Below are 19011 nucleotides of genomic sequence, written 5' to 3' on the forward strand. Positions count from 1 at the left end.
GACATATTATTGCATTCTGCTTGCAGAAATCATCGAATTCAGCAGTTAAATGACTACTATGGCCGTCAAGAATAAGCAAGCGCTTTGCACCAGTCATATAGCGCTTAGAAAGCGGTTCAAAGACATTTTTCAGCCAGAGAAGGCCTATTTCATCAGTCGTCCAGCCATTCTGACTAGTAGAAATCCACCAGTCGCGAGGCAGCTTAGGTTCTTGGAACCAGGCAGCCTGTTGAACGCTTGCCTTTAATATAATGACTGGCGGGTAGATATACGCCTCTTGACCCGATTGTTTCGATGATTGTAACCCATTCACGATTGCCCCTGAATAACTCTGCGCGGGTCGCTCGCTTCGCTCTACTGCAGTAATCACTTTTGAAGTAGAGCAGACTTCCCATTTGCAAAGGCCAGTTTCGTCGGAAATTCCAGGATATCGTCCTTCATGTAATGCCCGTGTTCTTGGAATAGGTCGCTCGTACGGTCTCAAACCACCGGCCTATAACCTTTGGATGGTTCTGCTTTGCGCTTTGAGCGGTGATACGCCATACGATATCGCATACGGCGGTAAGGATGGTGATGAACGAAGTTATAAGGAAGTCATAATTGACAGAAAGTTGCGATAGGCTGCTGTAAATGAGTTCGATGTAAACGACTGGGACATTAGAAACCTGGGAGCCACTGCGAAGTAGAAATCCTGGGCCATTCCACGTAGAAATTCGGGTCGGAATCTGGAAATCGCTCGACAGTGATTCTGCATCTAATTACGATCGCTTTAGAAGTAATTCCTCTTCGAATTCGGTCGAGATTTATGACCATTGGCGCGTGTTTCGCGACCGTGATGTTAGGCACCATGAAGCCGGTCGCGTACAGTGCTTTCGGGGACAGCAAAAAGGGCCACAGCGCGTTTAATTGATTTAACCTGGCCTTTCTGATAAGCTGAAATAGCCATCTGAATGCGCGATTCTTTAGAAAGATGCATATTAAATTGTGGTGATGAGAAAAGACGCGTTGAATTTAGGAAGTAGGAGTTTTGGTGGAAAGGGCGCGGCTCGGTTGTAGGCGCGGCTCGATTGTGGAAAACGTTACCTTTGTTCTTTTCTTCTTCTGTCCTTTTGTTTCCTTCATTCTACTTTTGTATTCTATTATTGTTATATTAATGAGTTCGCCTGCACGAATCCTCGCATCAATGTCCTTCCTCCAGCACTTTCTCTCGCGTTGTTTTCTTTGCAGTGGACGATCCGTCTGACAATGGTCAGTATGGAGTTTGACCCACTCACCGTCCCGCTGCAATTTTTAATATCGTTCTCTCTGGACCTTACTTCTTCATAAATCTAATCTTGTCTGCTGATAGTGTACGCAGAACTGAAGATCAGCATGGTCCATCTGCAGCGTCGAAAGCCCAATTCATTCACGGCTTGTCCTGTATCTGGAGCAGGAAATCTATGGTGACACCGGATACATAGCATCAATAGTATCCAATAGCTCCAGGGTCTCGCTTCAACCGAAGGGCGCCCCGAAATATGACGTCGGAAATGGATCTGTTATGATTCAGACCCTCATAACAATGACCCACCATCGCCCACATGCACAGGATACATACACTCGGGTCTCACCCTCGACGCAGGCACGGATTTGATTCATCATCGCCGGAACTTTGTTGGACCTCCCAGCTTCGTCCACGACCCAAGTGAGGCACCATGCCAATCTGCATCTCCCGGCCAGCGTAATCTCCGTTTGAGACGCAGGGGGTGGGCTGCAGTGCAGACCCTCATTGGCCTGCAGCCATGCATTCAGCTGTGTCTTTGAAACCAGCCAATTGGGCATTTTCTACGAATCATCCGGCAGGCCCTCGATGCAGCAAACTTCGTGTGTGGATTACAACGCTGCAAAGACAAATCCACGCGTCTCCCACGCTCTGACCCTTGTAGGCGCCGCATCAGTGGTGTCACATTGAAGATACAACTGGCCTCGAGGTCAATAGGTTCTCGCGATTCGACTGGACTTGGGTTGAAGTTAGACCGGAGTGCGCGTAGATTGAGACGGTAGGGGAACGACCTATTCACATTCCGTCGCTGGCTTATCAGCCCACGACAAGTGGGTTGTGTGTACTCCTACTTATTTCGTATTCGTACAAAGTGTGATCACGCTGTCGCGGGTCTCAAATATGACGATCATCCATCAACTTCTCGAACAGATCCCCTACCATGGATCCCGTCGCACGAGTCCCAAGGTATACAAACCATGTTCCCGAAGGCAATCATTCCGGGCCCAATGCACAACATGTCCAAGCATGTCTAAGACACCACAGCATGGAAGACAAGGAAGAAGTTCCCCAAATTCCCGAGATCCAGTGACAGTCTCCGATGGAGCTGTTTTACTTTTAGTGTTTGCTCTAGTTTAACTAGGCCGAGCACTAAGGGGTGTTAACAGCCGGAACTATTGAAAACCCGTGTCTCAGTGAAGAAACCGTGAATAAAACTAAAAATCCAACGGTGTGGCTGTGGCTAGTGCTTCCCGCCTCCGCCCCAAATGCTCAGCCACACCGATCCTCCGCCGAAACTGATGATGTGATGCGATACTACCGAGTCCAATAATAATATCTTCATTACATACATCACGCCTCATCCTCCGTCTTGCGTTACCAATCCCATCGTGGGTCTCACTGACATCATTCACCTCCCACGCCCTCCTTCCGTCTGAACCCAATCCACAATGTCTCGCGCGGGAACCTGGCTCAAAATGCTGGGAGCGTAAGGCCCATTCCACCTGCATACGCACAACCTGTTCCTAACTTCTCCCTCCCAGCGGCATCGTCATCTGCGTCGGCGGCCCAGCCTTTGTGCAATCCATCCGTCCCACCGATGAGGAACTCTTCAAACGCTACAACCCCGAGCTCCAGCGGCGCAGTCTGGAAGAAGGCGATCGTCGCGCCCAGGAGTTCGACGACTACGTCAATCGTCTGAAGCAATGGTCCAAGTCTGATAAGTCGAGTACGTTACGCCGTTCTGCGAGGTCTACCCTGGACGGGAGTGGTCTAACATGTGTCGCTAGTTTGGTACGCCGCGCAGGAACAACAGGAACAGAAACGCTCTGAGGCGGAGGCGCTGCGCAATCAGGCAAAGGATGAGGCGCGGGCGCAACGAGAGGAGATGCGAAAGGAGCTTCTGGGTGGGAAATAGTTATACCCGGTGGGAGTGCTGGATAGGTGCCGTGGGCTTGAACGTAACGGCGAGCGTCGTCCGCTTATGTTCGAGCCATTGTGCTATACCCTGACTTGAGGGATGCTTGATTTGCATGGAATGGGTAGAAACGGAGTTACAGGTGAAGTTGCCTGCGGAGCATGAGTCCATGACCTTGTACTATATGTCTCAATATTATATATTTCTGCGTTTAGTGTAGTAGCATTCTCAGGCGTACCTCGACAGTATCAGGCATTCAGAACCCAAGCTGTTCCGAAACGGATGAGATATAAACGAGATATGACGAACATCTTTGGATGGGCTGTTCGCGATCACTCGCTCCTTTGGGGAAGTGTCGAGGGGGTCGATGTTTACACCACTACGGACGCGGACGGAATCCCCGAGTGCGGAGCCCTAAGCCAAGCGTGGATTCATGTCATTATGAGAAGAATGGCACGCATCAGTGTAATCTAGCGGATTCATAATGGAATATTCCTAGGATCCCCTCTCCCAAAAGAAGATAGATTGGTATCAGCAAGTCAGCTGCAATCACTGTTTGGGACCCTTTATAGATTCCTATCTTTCAGTTAAGACCGAATGAGACTCCCAAGAATAGGGTGAAAGTATTGACCTCGCCGACGCCTATATATAGATGTATACAAATCAGACAGGTTCATTCCCCAGTACATACCCAGCCTATACATCAAACCACCATGAAATACACGCCACCCGCAGCCAGTATCACCACAATCGCCGTCAAAATACCTGCTCCCACCCGATCTCCAACTCCAATATGCCCTGGTGCAATACCCACGGCATCCTCATCGGAGGTATCCCCTCCGGCATTCGGATCCCCCTTGCTAATACCTCCAGTCGACGCAGTCACCCGGTTCTCGACATAATCCACGAGCTGTCCCTGGAAGACCTCCAGCGCGGCCATCTGCTCGCCGACGCCTGTGCTGCCGTCATATTCTGCGCCGCGCCTCCACCGCAGCCCGCATGCATTGTTTGGCCCGTTGCACTGCAGGGCGGCCGCCTTCGCCGAGGCGCGCAGCTTCGGCATTAGCAAGTCGTACGTAAATGGCGCAATCTGGACGGTATGAGCCATCCAGCGGGAGAGGTACGCCTTGAAGGAGCGCTGGTCGATGTTGCAGGTGTCGTGCGGCTCGCAGGCCGCCTCGCTCATCACGTTGTCCTCTCCGAAAAATACCTCCAGCCCTTCGATGATGCCTTCTAACCGGCTGCGCCAACGGTCTGATTGGTTTGTCTGTGCGGGATCAGTGTCCGTCGTGTAGATTCATAACTTGTTGGGGGCCATACAAAATGGTACATATGCGCTGCACCCAGCAAATATAACCCAGCATTATATGTCCACTGGATATGATTGATTGAGGAGCAGTTGTTCCGGACATCTGTCCCATCGAAGAAATGATACTTCTTATTGAACAATCCCATGCCTTCAGTCCAATCCCAGGTTGTCTCAGCCCGCGCGGCATAGGACTCATTTCCCGTATACACCGCGAGTCGCGAGGCGAGGTTGAAGAAGCATCCATTTGATACTGTGTTCTTATACGTGTATCCGTCGTTAAACGAAAACACTTGCCAGCGTAACCCGCCGCCGCAGGTTGCGTTGTCCCACCGCGGCACCTGGGAGTTGTACACAGCCTGTGCCAGAGCTAGCCACTGCGGCCCGTCCTCCGGAGGATTGGGATACTTGACTTCAGCGGCAGACATAGCCGAAAGACCCCAGAATGCTTGGTCCTGTTCCTGTCAGATGCGGATGCGTAAGAAAGCAAGAGGAAGAAGCACGTACATCATTTCCCAGCGTTGTGGTTTGATTCGGCGGCATGTAGTTGTTTGCCGGTCCGACCTGGTGGAGGAGGGCTTGGGTGGTGATGTCGTTCCACTGCGAATCTCCCGTATAGTACCAGTATTCCACCAGCGCGCCAAACATGGCCCCAGCTTCCCACCAATAATATGGGTCGGGGAGATTGCCTGGGACGTCGCCGGGTCGGTAACCCGTGTAGTACTGGAGCATCCCGGCGGCGGCGGTTTCGGCCGCTTTCTTGAGGGATTCTGCGACAGTGAGCTATTATTGACTGTGCTCGCTTATCGCGGAGGCGTACCTTTGCTTTCTAGGTCTAGGGATATGGAGGCATGTGCAAGCTGAAAGCTTAGAGTCGTCATGCATATGATAGAGCTCCAGAAGCTCACTGGGGAGTTGTGTATGGAGAATTTGAGCTTCATGGTGTATTGTAATTAGTGACAGACGGTAATTATATTCAATATTGGAGTCGGAAATGCATTATTTGCTTAGGACCGGCGGAAGGACTGTCAGGTCAAGGACGCCTCGATGGGCAGTTGAAACGAACGAGTGCCGCCCCAAGCGTGCTTGCAAGTGTACCTTCCAAAACGAAACAGTAATATTAATCGAAGCAATGAGCAAGTCAAATGAAATAAACGAGTGTAAGACAGTAGAAGCCAAACGAGATGGAGAGACCTGCAGTCCTCTTAAGCCTTCATGATCAGAATCGTCAAAAACAGCCACAACAGCAAATGTTCAAGAGATAGGTAGGCAATGTCTCGTTATTAAGGGAGACCCGTTAAAAAAGAACACCCCGGGTACTCCTCGACAACGAAGCCGCAACTGGAACCCAAGGGCGCATAAGCCCTTGGTGAAAGCCGCCAAGTTCGCCGGCATGGACCTGGTCCTACACATCGGCCATTATCCAATCTCTTCGGCAGTCTTGGGCTTCAAGGAATCAAACACAGCACTTGCCAAGACACAGAATGGGTCTTGGCCGGGATCTGGAAGCGGAAGCGCCGGGAGACGGATAAGAGCGGCGGTGATAGAAACCTGGAGAGCGCCAGCTGGGTCAACATAATAGCTTTTCCTACAGTAGTGAATGGGTGCAAGCGATGAAGATAGGATCTCCTGGACGTCTTCTGGTCATCAGAGACGATCTCCTCGCCAACAAGTCACAGCCAGATACCAAGGGAGGCAGTGAAGGGTGGGCGGCCTTGGCCATGCGTGATGGACTCTTGGAAGGATCGGTTGGATGAACGAAAGTGTCGGTAGCGCCAGGCAGCTTCAATATGGCATCCGCTTTGGGAATCAGTCCCACCGTGGTTTCGGCGTCCGGCAGACTTCATCTGGGGCTTTCCTGCTCATATTGTTTTGCAGACTGATGAGACCTACATGTTTGTGGAATGCTCTCTTTTGATTAGCAGATATCAACCTCTTGGGCAGAAATAACATGGTTACGTTGTTCCATTCCCGGTCGAGAAGAAAGTAATATTGACACTGGAGATTGAGGAAAGGACATCCCTAAGCGCAATGCTCACATATATCACTAATATCGCTATCTTAGCCATCCCTTTCCCAAGGAACAGCCCTATATGAGGGACGAAAGCCCTCGGCAAAAGTTGGAACATCTGTACAAGAATTCCAAAACCGCAATGGTGGTAGTCATGTTTTTACCCAACAGCCGACGCTAGACGTTTTTGTTTCAGGAAATAGCGCTGTCAAGGATTACTTGTGTTCACCCAGCGTTGAGGCGGGGAATTTGGCATCGATATCAGGGTATCCAAAGCAATGAAAGTTGTGCTAATCGGCCTCATGTATGTCCTTGTTTGGTCCAGGCCTTATCTTTGTCTGAGGGCGGAATAACGAAATTTTTTTGGCCATACGGCTGCTCTCCTCATCCGAGATGAGCTCCTCTTTCGAGAGCTTTTACCACCAACTGTTGCAGCGACGGTACTAGTAAATTCTCCAGTTGAGCTCCCAGAGGGCCGCTGGCCGTCTATTTCTGAAGCCGCGTCCCTGGTCATAGAATCATCAGCCCTCAGAGAGGAGGTTTCGTCTTTTTTGTGTCCATTGGCTTTTGAGGTCCCGAACTGGCGTCTTCTTTTTAAAGAAATCCAGAAAACTGAGACCATTCTGCCTTGTTCCTCCCTCGGGGATAACGCGGGCCCTGGTGTCTTAGTGGAACACTCAGATTGCTATTCCACGATCTTGGAAAAAGGCAAGGATGACGGAAATGAAGTTTTTTGCGAAAAGAGAAGAAAAATGCACGTTGGTGGTGGTGGTGCTTTTGAGGAAAGGAGCGATCTTTGGTCCATAAAGAGTTGGTGGATCGTTGCTTTTTGTGTATTAATTGGATGTCATGAATTGGTAACGCGGAATACTCACCTCTTTCATTGGGGGGTTCTTGTTAGTTGACAGAGTCTCTTCTCGCAACGCCAGTGTAGATGGTTGACCTCTTCCATTCCCTTCCAGAAGGATGGCTAAAATGAAAAGGACGATGCCAGAAAGGGGCAGGGCTCACATTGATAAGGAATGCTGGCAAGACCAGTCAAAGAAGAATAGACATATCTTGATGAAGGTTTGGACGCTTGGATCAAAGGCGAGTAGTCGGTGGGGGGCGTAGGGGGGAGAAAGAGGAGGCAGGTGCAAGAGGATAGAGCAAGCAAAATAAGGAGATTCTGGGATGCACTTCCCTTTAAGTACTAGGTATGCATGGCAAAGCTGAATGAGCTCGTACCTTTCGAAGTGAATTGCTATACTGTCATTGTCAGGTCTTGGAAAGAATGCCATCAATGGCTAACACCAGATTTTATTGAGCGCTGATATCTAATTCCTCTTTGGCCTTTCCTTGTGGATCGGTTGGTGGATTTGTCTATACGAACTATCTAGATGTGATAGTACCTACATACCTATCTGAGATGCTAGATATCCCCTGTAAGTCCCATCACATACCTCCTTTACTCGAAGGACCTAGTTCCATGGATATCTAAGTGATGACGACTGTGGTCAAGGTTAGGTAGGTAAAGCCAATAGTATCTTGTCGGTCTCAATATAACGGAAGTTTCCTGGGCCGTATAGAGTCTTTGACTTACTTAAGGGCAAGTCTGGCAAGCCGGAGTCTCTTCACCTATCCAAGCCCCCTACAAGAACACCATCTGCCATCACGGCCAGATGCATGGACACATGCAAGCAAGTGTCCCGTCTGTGTCTTTGGCATCCCCAGATGACAACGGATATGGAGTACGTGAGAGCCTACATGGCACTAAAATGCCCAGAAGGACAATTATTGAAAATTGGCTTCAGATAATGGTGCTTGGTGTTGAAATTTGTCGCAGACACCGCATTTTCTAGGACTGCAGATAATAACTCCTGGCTTTTATCTGATCATCTCTTCACCAGGACGAAGTACGTATTTCTGTGATACTTCAACTTCATCAGAGCACATCCCTGTCCGTAGCATTCGCACTTCTAATTAAAGAATAAAAGTAGCGCTAAACCACACATAGAAATGGCTTGTCCGCTAGACCCAAAGGGGAAACACGCTGCTGGGACGGCATCCACTCCGGCCTATCGGCTGATCAGCTTCCAGACTTTCGACAGCAGAATCGCCACGTGAAGGATGTGCTGTGGTCTGCACCGCCTCTAAAAGAGAAGTGGCGGTTGTCTGGGCAATCATCCGTATGGGTTGGGTAGAAGGGCGGTAGGGTGGTGCCTCTGAGCTGCTTCGTTGCCTTATTATAGTTGAAGCAATAGACCTTCTAGATCCGACCACAGCGGCATCAATGGTTCAATAGTGTCGCTAGAATCGTCAGTGCTTCAGTCCATATAGGGTCCTTCAATTCCACTCAAAGGAAATAAAGGAGGCAATAATCTGTTCCGAGAAATTGCTTCAATTAGGTGCTTGCTGCCTATTGATGGACAATATGGTGGCTAGGTAGTCACGTGTTCCTTCCCCGACCGAACCGAAACGCCCAGTTAATTCCAGCGGCGGGAAACATCACACCTTGTCAGCTTCTCTCCTCCATCGCTTCTTCTCTCCCTCCAACTCCATCCTCCCCCGTCCGTCTGTCGTGGTAGATTCCTTCTACGATCTCCCGTTATCTCTCCCCTGCTACTTTCGGTCGCCCTCCGCCCCTTTCGATCCCCCCTGCGAGTGTCACCCGGCAATCCGCAACTTCCTAGCTAGACAGGCTGGTGACCCACCAGATCCTACGATTCGATCCTTGACTATCACGACTTCTATCGCATACTACATCCAACATGTCGGAGCAGCCCTACGACCCTTATATCCCCTCGGGTTCCAACGGTGCTGGCGCCAGCACCGCGCAGCAGAATGGTGACCCCCGGACGCGCGAAATCGACAAAGTAAGTGGACTTCCTATTGCTCTCGCGCATGATCTGCAGAGCATACTGGGCGGGGAGAAGCCTAAGTTGGTGGATTTCACCCAACGTTTGATTCTCTCTCCAGTCCCAGTATCTTGCGGGTGGGGTGCATCTGCATCGCCCCTGACCACCACGGGGTTACACTTGTGCGGCGATGGTGGAGCAGCCGTTGGGGAACCTGGCTAATATGTCGGTCTTGTACAGAAAATCCAGGAGACCGTCGACACGATGCGGTCGAATATCTTCAAGGTGTCGGAGCGTGGTGAACGTCTAGACTCCCTGCAGGATAAAACCGACAACCTGGCGGTGTCGGCCCAGGGGTTCCGTCGGGGCGCCAACCGGGTGCGCAAGCAGATGTGGTGGAAGGATATGAAGATGCGCGTGTGCCTGATCATCTGTATTATCCTACTCCTTGTTGTGATTATCGTTCCTGCTGGTACGTTCCCCCTGTTCCCTGCGAGACGGATGAGACGAGAACAAAACTAACCCGGCTAGTTGTCACCACTACGCGTTAAGCGATGAACCCTACGAATGCAGCGATGTTTGTCTTGGGAATGGGATGTTGTTGGGTTTCTCTGTTGAGATGGGACCGCGTTATGTTTTCAGCCTCTAATACCTTCCTGCGTTTCTTGTTCTCTGGCGTCCACCCCTCCACTTGGTTCTCACGAATAAAGCCTTGTCTCTGTATGCCGTTTTGACCTGTTGTTTCCCTGGACGAGGCCATGTCGCATGATCCATTGATGGTGAAGATGTAAATGATACTCTGGTGCTTCGTGTTTGAGTATGCTCTTGCTTGTTTCAATGTGATTTGATGGTACGTACCATTGCATGGAATGGATCGGGAGTGGGCTTATTGGCGTAAAAGGCTTCAGTAGTTAAAGGCTAATTGCAGTATCCATGCATGAGTATTGACGCAAGGAAGGCCGGCTTTGAAGGACCGAACAACTACACACTGAGTACAAGAACGTCTCAATTGGACTCGGTTGAAAGACGGACTTGGCGTACTAACCGACAGTTCAGTACTCCGAAATGCGTAGCAAGCTAATTACTCTGTAGGACCTACCTACTCCGTACGTAGGTTGAAACCCATAAGGGAACGATGAGTGTGGATCAAAGTGGGAGGATGGATCTCATTAGCCGGGCTGGTAGGATCAGATAACGAGAAGGCACTGTGGGCTCCATCTAATGGGGTCGACGGGGACCACCACGCCCAGTCATTCGTGGGCGAGCACCGAAGCGAGATCTGATAACCCACGAGGACCTATAGACGAGGAGACGATCGACTGTTATTTCATGAATCTATTACGTGAGTGGGAGGGAGCGAGTACGGAGTAGTTATGGCGGTTGGGTTGAGTCACCGAACAAGGTCCGAATGCCAAGACTATATGTTGGTTTTTCTTATCCGGACGTCGAAGGAACACAACGAGTATAAGGGCTGATATATGAGAGAATAATGAACGAATGAATTCAATTCCGTTCAAATTATAGAATCGCGAGGACAACAGTAATACTCCGGAATTTACCTCATATTCAAAGCCAGAATAAAGAAGAATATCGATTGCCGGACCCACATGCGCCCTTTCCTTTCCGGCCGATTTTTCGTGTTCTGCAATTTTTAAGCCCTCACCGCGGCCGAGACCGCCTATCCTTTCTCCCTCTCTCTTCCTCTCCGCAACCGCTCTTCGCTTCCCTCCCATTTCCCATCCCTCCACCCTCTCCGCTCTTCTGGTTGTCCTCCTTTCTCCTCCTCCGTTCGCCAGCTGCCGCATGCTGGTCGACAAGATGTTCTCCCTTCGCACCGCCGTGCGGAGAGCTTCGACCGCCAGACCCCTCCTCTCCGCACCGCACTCCATCACCTCGGCGAGATTGGCCTCCCCTCTCGCTCGTCGCTCCCTCAAGGCCTCCGCCGTTCCCTTGCTCCAGGGACGTTCCTATTCGCGAGCCGCCGATCCCAACTTCTCCTCCACCCGTTCGACCGTCGTCCAGCTGTTGAGCAACATCGGCTCTAAGCGGGAGGTTCAGCAGTATCTCTCTCACTTCACCTCCGTTTCCTCCCAGCAATTCGCAGTCATCAAGGTCGGTGGAGCAATTATCACCGAACACCTGCAGACCCTCTCGTCCGCCCTCGCCTTCCTGAACCATGTCGGCCTCTATCCCATTGTCGTCCACGGTGCCGGTCCTCAGTTGAATCGTATGCTGGAGGCTGCTGGTGTGGAGCCCCAATTCGAGGATGGAATCCGTGTCACTGACGGTAAGACCCTGGCGCTGGCCCGGAAGCTGTTTCTGGAGGAGAACCTCAAGTTAATCGAGGAGCTGGAGCGCATGGGAGTGCGCGCCCGCCCTCTGACCGCCGGTGTTTTCTCCGCCGACTATCTGGACAAGGAGAGGTACAACCTGGTGGGCAAGATCAATGGTGTCAACAAGAAGCCCATCGAGTCTGCCATCCAGGCTGGCTGTCTGCCCATCCTGACCTCCATGGCCGAGACCCCCGATGGCCAGGTTCTCAACGTGAACGCCGATGTCGCAGCCGGTGAATTGGCCCGCGCTCTCCAGCCCCTCAAGATCGTCTACCTTGCCGAAAAGGGCGGTCTGTTCAACGGAGACACCGGTGAGAAGATCTCCGCTATCAACCTCGACGAGGAGTATGATCACCTGATGACCCAGTGGTGGGTGCGTCACGGAACCCGTCTGAAGATCAAGGAGATGAAGGAGCTTCTCAGCGATCTCCCTCGCACCTCCAGCGTGGCCATTATTCACCCCGCCGATCTGCAGAAGGAGCTGTTCACTGACTCCGGTGCGGGTACCCTCATCCGCCGTGGCAACAAGGTCCACACCAAGACCTCTCTCTCCGAGTTCGAGGATCTGGACAAGCTGAAGGAAGTGCTTGTCCGTGACCGCGAGGGTCTGGACGCGCGCGCCACCGTCGACCGCTATGTGGAGGGGTTGAAGGAGCGAGACTTCAAGGTCTACTACGATGAGCCTATGGAGGCTCTGGCCGTGGTGCTCCCCCCGCAGAAGGATGCCTCTGCCCCCTTGGCTCACCTTGCTACTTTCACCATCACCAAGTCTGGATGGCTCTCCAATGTTGCCGACAATGTGTTCGCGTCGATCAAGAAGGATTTCCCCAAACTCGTGTGGACTGTCAAGGAGGATGATGAGAACCTGACTTGGTTCTTCGACAAGGCTGATGGCAGTCTCAGCCGCGAGGGAGAGGTTCTCTTCTGGTACGGCATTGAGAATGGCGAGGAAGTCAAGCAGTTGGTTCAGGAATTCAACAAGCACGGCCGGGAGATGTTCGGTGACATCAACCTGGAGTCCCGCCTACACCGCGCCGCCCAGGCCGCCGCCAACATCGGCAAGGGCTTCGGTGCCAGCGGTGCTTCCACCGAGCAGAAGCGCACTTTCTCGACCACCACCAACGCCCTCCGGTCTGCCCGCGCCGTCCGTCCCACGGTCCCTGTGACCACCGTCCGCACCTATGCCACCACCAACCCCAACCCTCCTCTGGGAGAGAAGAACATGTCCAACAACCGCCCGTCCAAGGTTGCGCTCATTGGTGCTCGCGGTTATACCGGCCAGGCTCTGATCAACCTGCTCAATGCTCACCCTCACATGGACCTGCGTCATGTCTCGTCTCGCGAGCTGGCTGGTAAGAAGCTCCAGGGTTACGACAAGCGTGAGATCATCTACGAAAACCTCAGCCCGGAGGACGTTAAGCGCATGTCTGAGAACGGTGATGTGGACTGCTGGGTCATGGCCCTGCCCAACGGTGTCTGCAAGCCTTTTGTGGATGCTGTCGACCAGGGCGCTGACAAGGGCAACGTGATTGTCGACCTGAGCGCCGACTACCGTTTCGACCCCAAGTGGACCTATGGTCTCCCTGAGCTTGTGAACCGCTCCAAGATCGCTCAGGCCACCCGCATCGCCAACCCTGGTTGCTACGCCACCGCGGCCCAGATCGGCATTGCCCCTCTTGTCCCTTATCTCGGTGGCCAGCCTACTGTCTTTGGTGTCTCTGGATACTCCGGTGCCGGCACCAAGCCCAGCCCCAAGAACGACGTGGAGAACCTGACCAACAACATCATTCCCTACAGCTTGACTGATCACATTCACGAGAAGGAGATCAGCTCCCAGCTTGGCACCAGCATTGCCTTCATTCCTCATGTGGCTGTCTGGTTCCAGGGCATCCATGTATGTGCTCCTCTCCATATTGCCTTCTGACATACTCTAACCCCCCTCTAGCAAAGCATCAGCATTCCTCTCAAGGAGGAACTGTCCTCTCGTGATATTCGCAACATCTACCAGGACCGCTACGCCGGCGAGAGACTTGTGAAGATTGTGGGAGAGGCCCCCTCTGTCAAGGCCATCGCCGGCCGTCACGGCGTGGAGGTCGGCGGCTTTGCCGTCCACTCCAGCGGCAAGCGGGTCGTTGTGTGTGCCACCATTGACAACCTGCTCAAGGGTGCGGCCACCCAGTGTCTCCGTAAGTTTTTAATCCTCGGTTTCCCGTTGATCCAAACACTTACATCCTCTAGAAAATATGAACCTTGCCCTCGGCTACGGCGAGTATGAGGGTATCCCCCTTGAATAGATCTACGTTTGATGACTGTCGATATAACTTGGATATAGTGGAAGGGTCGGTAGGTATAGGAAAGCCGAGTCCGTCGAACACGGACTATCTTTGTTTTGAATGAGGAAACATCAGTTGTCGTGTCCTGTCCTGTCTCATACCCCGCGTGCTCTTGGTTGCTATGGGTTGGAGATGTCCGTACGGGTTGTGTCTCCAGATGTGCCTCCCATAGTAAACTTGATTATTGTTTTTCTTTATCTCTTTCTTTGCTGGTTTTCCTTCTTCGAATAGAACCCTAGTCATTTTCCGTTGCGCTTGTCCCGTATCCGGTCTGTACCCTGAATTTAGTGAAAGATCTCTATCCCGAAGGCATTGTTGGCGCTGGTGACGATGGTCGAGGAGGTGAAAAGTTCGGTTCTTCCTTTCATTTTTTTCTGATATGTTCTTGAGCCTTTTGTTCTAGTTTCGTAGCGGAACAGGGGATGTACAGTATATAGATGCGTCCTCGTTAAATTGATTGATGGTTTTGTTCTTCCATTTTAGGGCTTTGTAGACATGCAAGTATGGAGGATGACGAAGGCTGCGGTTTGCCTCTCAACTTGTCTGCCACTTGGAAATTCTCTGCACCAAACGCATACAACGTTGACTTTCCCAACTTCATTTCTCTTCCCTGCCTTATCCAAGTCGGATCGGGGACGCTTGCTCATCAACACCTCCCACCAAGCTCCCAGAGGATTCGAGACTACCCCATTGTGCCCATACCTAGACCCTTCACGTCCGATCTTCTTCCTCAACTCTCCCTGAACTGGAGAACCCATCGACGCATCTCTGCACCTCTGCTCGCTAGACACGAGCTGTGATACAAGAACAACCCACTACAACATCTCGATATGCCCTGAGCTGGCATAGCAACGCGTCAGCGATGTTCTACAGCCACGACAGTAAGTCTCCCAGCCAGTCCAACACGTCTGACACTATGACGCCCAGCGTGAGCCTCGCTAAATCTCGCGCCCAGTCCTCACGTCTCCCGAACACGGGGTCGCGACTATATGGTATGTCTCCCTCATCTCCTCTCCGTCAACACTAGGCTAAGGACAGCGAACAGGCTCGTCGCAACCCTCGGATCAAGATCCATCACACGCCGCCTCAACAGGAAGACCATACTGGACGTGGACGTTCCCAAAGCTTGCAATGTGATTATGGATCCGCAGGCTCCCATGGCCCTCCGCCTCCAGGGAAACCTCCTGTACGTGAGCCCCGACTTGATATCCAGCCAAGGAACAACTCCCCACTTACTCTCCCCCTCCGCAGGTACGGCGTCTCGCGCGTCTACAGCCAGCAATGTGGATACACGCTCACCGACGTGCAATCCATGCACGACCGCATGAAGACCATGCTGCGTATCCTGCCCGGGGGCGCGCTCGACCCGATGGCAGGGAAGATCCGGTCAGTGGCCTCCCCTCTTCCTCTCCCTCGTTCTGTCACTCTAAGTTCTGATCTAACACGAACCACAGCCCAGACCAGCTCATCCTCCCCTACGATCCGTCCTTCACCCCCGAAAACGACCTCCCGGGCCTGGACATCGATCTCGCCAAACTCACTCTTCTCGCAGAACCCACTTCTACTGAATTTGCGTGGCCCGTAACCCCAGACCTGAGCCAATCGGTCCTCTCGCAGAACCCAAGTCTCCAACTTAGCTTCGGGTCTGGAGCAGAGGACATCGTCATGGCGGACGTCGGGGGTTCCGAGCCCAGCTCGGTGCACTTTGACTTCAACCGTCTTGATACTTCTGCGCTGCATGAGGAAGAAGAGGAGGGTGTGCTGTTGCAGCCGGATTTCGAGTTCGACGAGGATGGGAATATCATCGAGTTTAGTGGCCACCGGAGGACGTTTCTGCCGCGCTTTGAGACGCCACTTGTTGCGCGGGAGAGTGATGAACTCACGCTGGAGTATCAGGTACGTCTTCATTTGCTTCCAGCCGGATACGCCTGCAGAGATGAGTTGCTCAGTGCGGACGGCAGGAAATGCCCATCGACGACATGCCTCCTGGATCCCGAGAAAACACACCCACGCCTCACTCTCGACCCGCGAGCAAAGACGCCTCGGACAAGTCCCCAGCCGCGAATGTAGCCGAGCGCAGCGCAACTGTCCCGCAAAGGCGCAGGAAGCACAAAACCGTCGTGGTGTTTGACGAGCAAACCGCGCTGCGGAATTCAGAGCTTGCACAGATGAACGGCGAGTACGTGCAGAACATGGCCACCGCGTCTCGACAGAAGAAGCAGAACCGACGACAGACACAGGCGAAGAAGAATGCGGCCTTCTGGGTGTTTGGACGGGGCATCGGCGCGGTGGGCGTGGGTGTTGGCGCTTCGCGGGTGGCGCATCCTCTTGTTGGGTTCTCCGGACAGGAGTTGATTAACCTGGTCCGTCCGGAGGGTAAGAACAGGCAGAACGGATGCAAGCGCGGTCGTGATGCGGAGGGCTACAGCGACACTGAGTCTGGTTCTGAGGGACGGCGCGTGCGTGCGCGAGAGGAGGTTGAGGAGCAGATTGGTCGTGGGGACGGTCTGCAGAAGAATGATGTCTGGAGTGAGGTATGCATTCGCTCCTTTCCTGTCTGCCGTTCTCATCGACTTCTTCGGGAGGCGCTAATATCCGCGTGGTAGGAGGTCGAGTTCGGTCGCCATGCATCGTCCGCCCTGCGGGACGACTCCTCCCAGATGCCCTGGAACATCACTGCCTCCGTGCAGAGCTCCCGCCACGGATCTTCCGCCGCGAATCTCTTCCGTGGAGTTGGTAGCTCCTCGTGGGGCATGCCGGACTCGGCGGGCTTGGGGCGCCCACGGAGCCGTCTCACCAGCGCGAGTCCACTGGCCGGCCGCGGGTTCCCCTTCGACGTCGAGGGCCTGGATAGTCTCGCCATTCCAGGCGCCCAAGGCGATGATATCGACGTGCTGGGCGATTTCGGTCTGAACCAGTATCTTCAGACGGGGCTGTACGTGGACGACTGTGGCGGCGAGAGAGCTACAGCCCCAGAGGGAGGCGCAGCTGGGTGGAAGGGGTCGGCTGCTCTGGCGAAGAAGCTCGAAAACGCGACTCTAGACCAGGACAGCCAGAATTTCTTGCGGTTCTTGATTGACAAGCTTCCGGCCGCTGAAGATAACATCGCCGAAGACACCAATGATCCCTTGACTGGGGTTCCTCCCATTCACGCGCTTGCTCGGTCCAAGGAGACCTCTTTCTGGGATCTTCTCCCGCCGAAGGATACGTCCCGTGCGGTGGCTACCCATGGCCTGATGCATATATTGGCGCTGGCAACGAAGGGATTTCTTACGGTGCGGCAAGACGCGTATGAGGACCTCAGCAATGAGGATGGCGTTCGGTATGAATATGGGGAGATCTTTGTGCGCTTGGCGGAGGTGTAAAGCCGCGCATAGGGTGTAGACGGTAGTGGTTTCATCTCGTCTTATTTCATTCGATTTATCTCGGGTTCCGCTGAGTTCGTTTCCTGTCCGAGTCTACCTCAGTTGTTGATTTCTACTGCAATACTTTACGATATACCAATAGCTCTCAATACATACTAGGTACTGTTCTTTGCCGTAAGCATGGAAATTGATTGGCCGCTGCAGCAGACTAGGATTTCACGTGGCGATTTGGACTCCGGAGTCATTATCCCCAAGTGATCTACCAACTGTAATGAGTACAGCGTCCTGATTAGCTTGATCATACGTCATCTCCATCTGGCCGCGAATTTGTATCTCGATATCGAAATCCTTCCATCGATCACAATATGGATGGTTAACGGGACTCTGGACGCGTAGGTAGCTTCACATGAAGACTGCTTCACGACTATGATCGGCTGGTCTCCAATCTCAAGGCAGCATTGACTTTGCATTCACTTGGATCTCAAATAGAGGGTTGTTGGGTGATGTGATGTGATGTAAAGCCAGTCACGGTCATTTTAGGCGTAAAAACACCGGGTTGAGGGTTAGGGCCATACCACGTATCCATACTGGTACCACTGGCAGTAATACGCATTTAAACCTACTGAGTAGATAGATGGACCCGGTTCGATTGATATGAGCGTCAGTATAAACAGATAGATCCTGTTCTATTCATTTCCCCAGCGAGATCAGATTGTGTCTGTCCGAGTCCCCTGACTCGTGTTGGAAGCAAGCAGGACGCGAATAGGTGGTGGCGGTGCCCACTCTAAGGTGGTCTGAGGGGCATTCACGCGAGACCATTGACTCTACTAATGGGGATATTCTGAGTATATTCTAATGTTCTCAATATCTATAGATTCAGATATGAAGAGACAGACTTGTAGGAAGATTATCATAGAAGTAACTGAGGTATGGAAAAAAAGTGAAACGAGACGCGATGGGAGAATGCGGGATCGGTGTACCTGAGGTACCTTTGTGGGCGGTACCTCTCGGCGGGTACTGTATGGACGGGTACTCGTCAGCCGGTATCGGTACCTCCACCACCGCCTTCTGTGATGTGATTGGAGAGCGATGATTTGTAATACCGGGTACGGAACATCTTTACGGTCTCGTTCCGTCTTGTCTCGTTTCGTCTCGTCTCCGTTTTTCTCCCTTTCCACTCTTTCCACCCTTTTCTTCCCTTTTCACCTCTTTCTTTCCTCGACTCCCTTTTCTCGTTACTTTCCCCCCCATCCTCTCCTGAAGGCTCTCGCGCCCGGAGCCATCTCATATCTTCATCGACTGTCGGTCTCCTCCTCTCTTCTTCTTGTCGTCGTCCTTTCACCATCGATTTCTTCACTCCTTTCGTCGTGAACATGGGTCGTACCGTCGACCAGGAAGTTCACGCGGCGTTCGTCGAGTTCCGCGCCAAGGAAGACGATAAGGTGCGTGACTGACCGTATTTCCCGTAATATTTCACATACCTATGCCTCCCCTCCTCGTCCTGGTCAAACAAAACAATCCCATCCCGCTGACAAGCTTTCGCGTTTTTCAGTGTCTGTTCCGTCCGGTGTATCTACTGATCAGCAGATTCGCGCAAAAAATACCTCCCGTCACAAACCAGCATTCTTCTCGAGTGTCCCGGTCTGCGCG

General features: G+C 52.5%; 7 protein-coding genes across 7 annotated transcripts in view; 5 read left to right on the forward strand and 2 right to left on the reverse strand.

Moving 5' to 3' along the window:
- Window positions 1-437: 437 nt before the first annotated feature.
- On the reverse strand, window positions 438-976 carry ATEG_07156 (uncharacterized protein; the record flags this gene model as incomplete). The annotated part of the gene is made up of 2 exons (XM_001209842.1): window positions 438-725; window positions 866-976. The coding sequence occupies 2 exons, from the start codon at window positions 974-976 to the stop codon at window positions 438-440; spliced, it is 399 nt and encodes a 132-aa protein (XP_001209842.1).
- Window positions 977-2709: 1733 nt separating this feature from the next.
- ATEG_07157 (uncharacterized protein) lies at window positions 2710-3176 on the forward strand (the record flags this gene model as incomplete). The annotated part of the gene is made up of 3 exons (XM_001209843.1): window positions 2710-2747; window positions 2803-2987; window positions 3049-3176. 3 exons carry the CDS (start codon window positions 2710-2712, stop codon window positions 3174-3176), a joined length of 351 nt encoding a protein of 116 aa, XP_001209843.1.
- A 583-nt stretch (window positions 3177-3759) lies between these two features.
- On the reverse strand, window positions 3760-5423 carry ATEG_07158 (glycoside hydrolase family 76 protein; the record flags this gene model as incomplete). The annotated part of the gene is made up of 5 exons (XM_001209844.1): window positions 3760-3818; window positions 3942-4443; window positions 4497-4943; window positions 4990-5252; window positions 5303-5423. 5 exons carry the CDS (start codon window positions 5421-5423, stop codon window positions 3760-3762), a joined length of 1392 nt encoding a protein of 463 aa, XP_001209844.1.
- Window positions 5424-9243: 3820 nt separating this feature from the next.
- ATEG_07159 (SNAP receptor SNC2) lies at window positions 9244-9881 on the forward strand (the record flags this gene model as incomplete). The annotated part of the gene is made up of 3 exons (XM_001209845.1): window positions 9244-9348; window positions 9571-9802; window positions 9862-9881. The coding sequence occupies 3 exons, from the start codon at window positions 9244-9246 to the stop codon at window positions 9879-9881; spliced, it is 357 nt and encodes a 118-aa protein (XP_001209845.1).
- Window positions 9882-11148: 1267 nt separating this feature from the next.
- On the forward strand, window positions 11149-13957 carry argEF (bifunctional acetylglutamate kinase/N-acetyl-gamma-glutamyl-phosphate reductase; the record flags this gene model as incomplete). The annotated part of the gene is made up of 3 exons (XM_001209846.1): window positions 11149-13557; window positions 13609-13849; window positions 13902-13957. 3 exons carry the CDS (start codon window positions 11149-11151, stop codon window positions 13955-13957), a joined length of 2706 nt encoding a protein of 901 aa, XP_001209846.1.
- A 955-nt stretch (window positions 13958-14912) lies between these two features.
- ATEG_07161 (Rad21/Rec8 N terminal domain protein) lies at window positions 14913-17361 on the forward strand (the record flags this gene model as incomplete). The annotated part of the gene is made up of 6 exons (XM_001209847.1): window positions 14913-14988; window positions 15035-15182; window positions 15248-15382; window positions 15451-15892; window positions 15958-16530; window positions 16603-17361. 6 exons carry the CDS (start codon window positions 14913-14915, stop codon window positions 17359-17361), a joined length of 2133 nt encoding a protein of 710 aa, XP_001209847.1.
- Window positions 17362-18734: 1373 nt separating this feature from the next.
- Window positions 18735-19011, forward strand: part of ATEG_07162 (DUF3237 domain-containing protein) — a gene marked incomplete at both ends in the record, with an annotated part of 1446 nt that continues 1169 nt past the window's right edge. Inside the window, one exon of the mRNA XM_001209848.1 lies at window positions 18735-18803. Within this exon, the coding sequence (XP_001209848.1) occupies window positions 18735-18803 (69 nt within the window). The remainder of the gene's footprint in view (window positions 18804-19011) is intronic.

This window comes from Aspergillus terreus, genomic scaffold, assembly GCF_000149615.1.
Source record: "Aspergillus terreus NIH2624 scaffold_10 genomic scaffold, whole genome shotgun sequence".
NCBI lineage: Eukaryota > Fungi > Ascomycota > Eurotiomycetes > Eurotiales > Aspergillaceae > Aspergillus > Aspergillus terreus.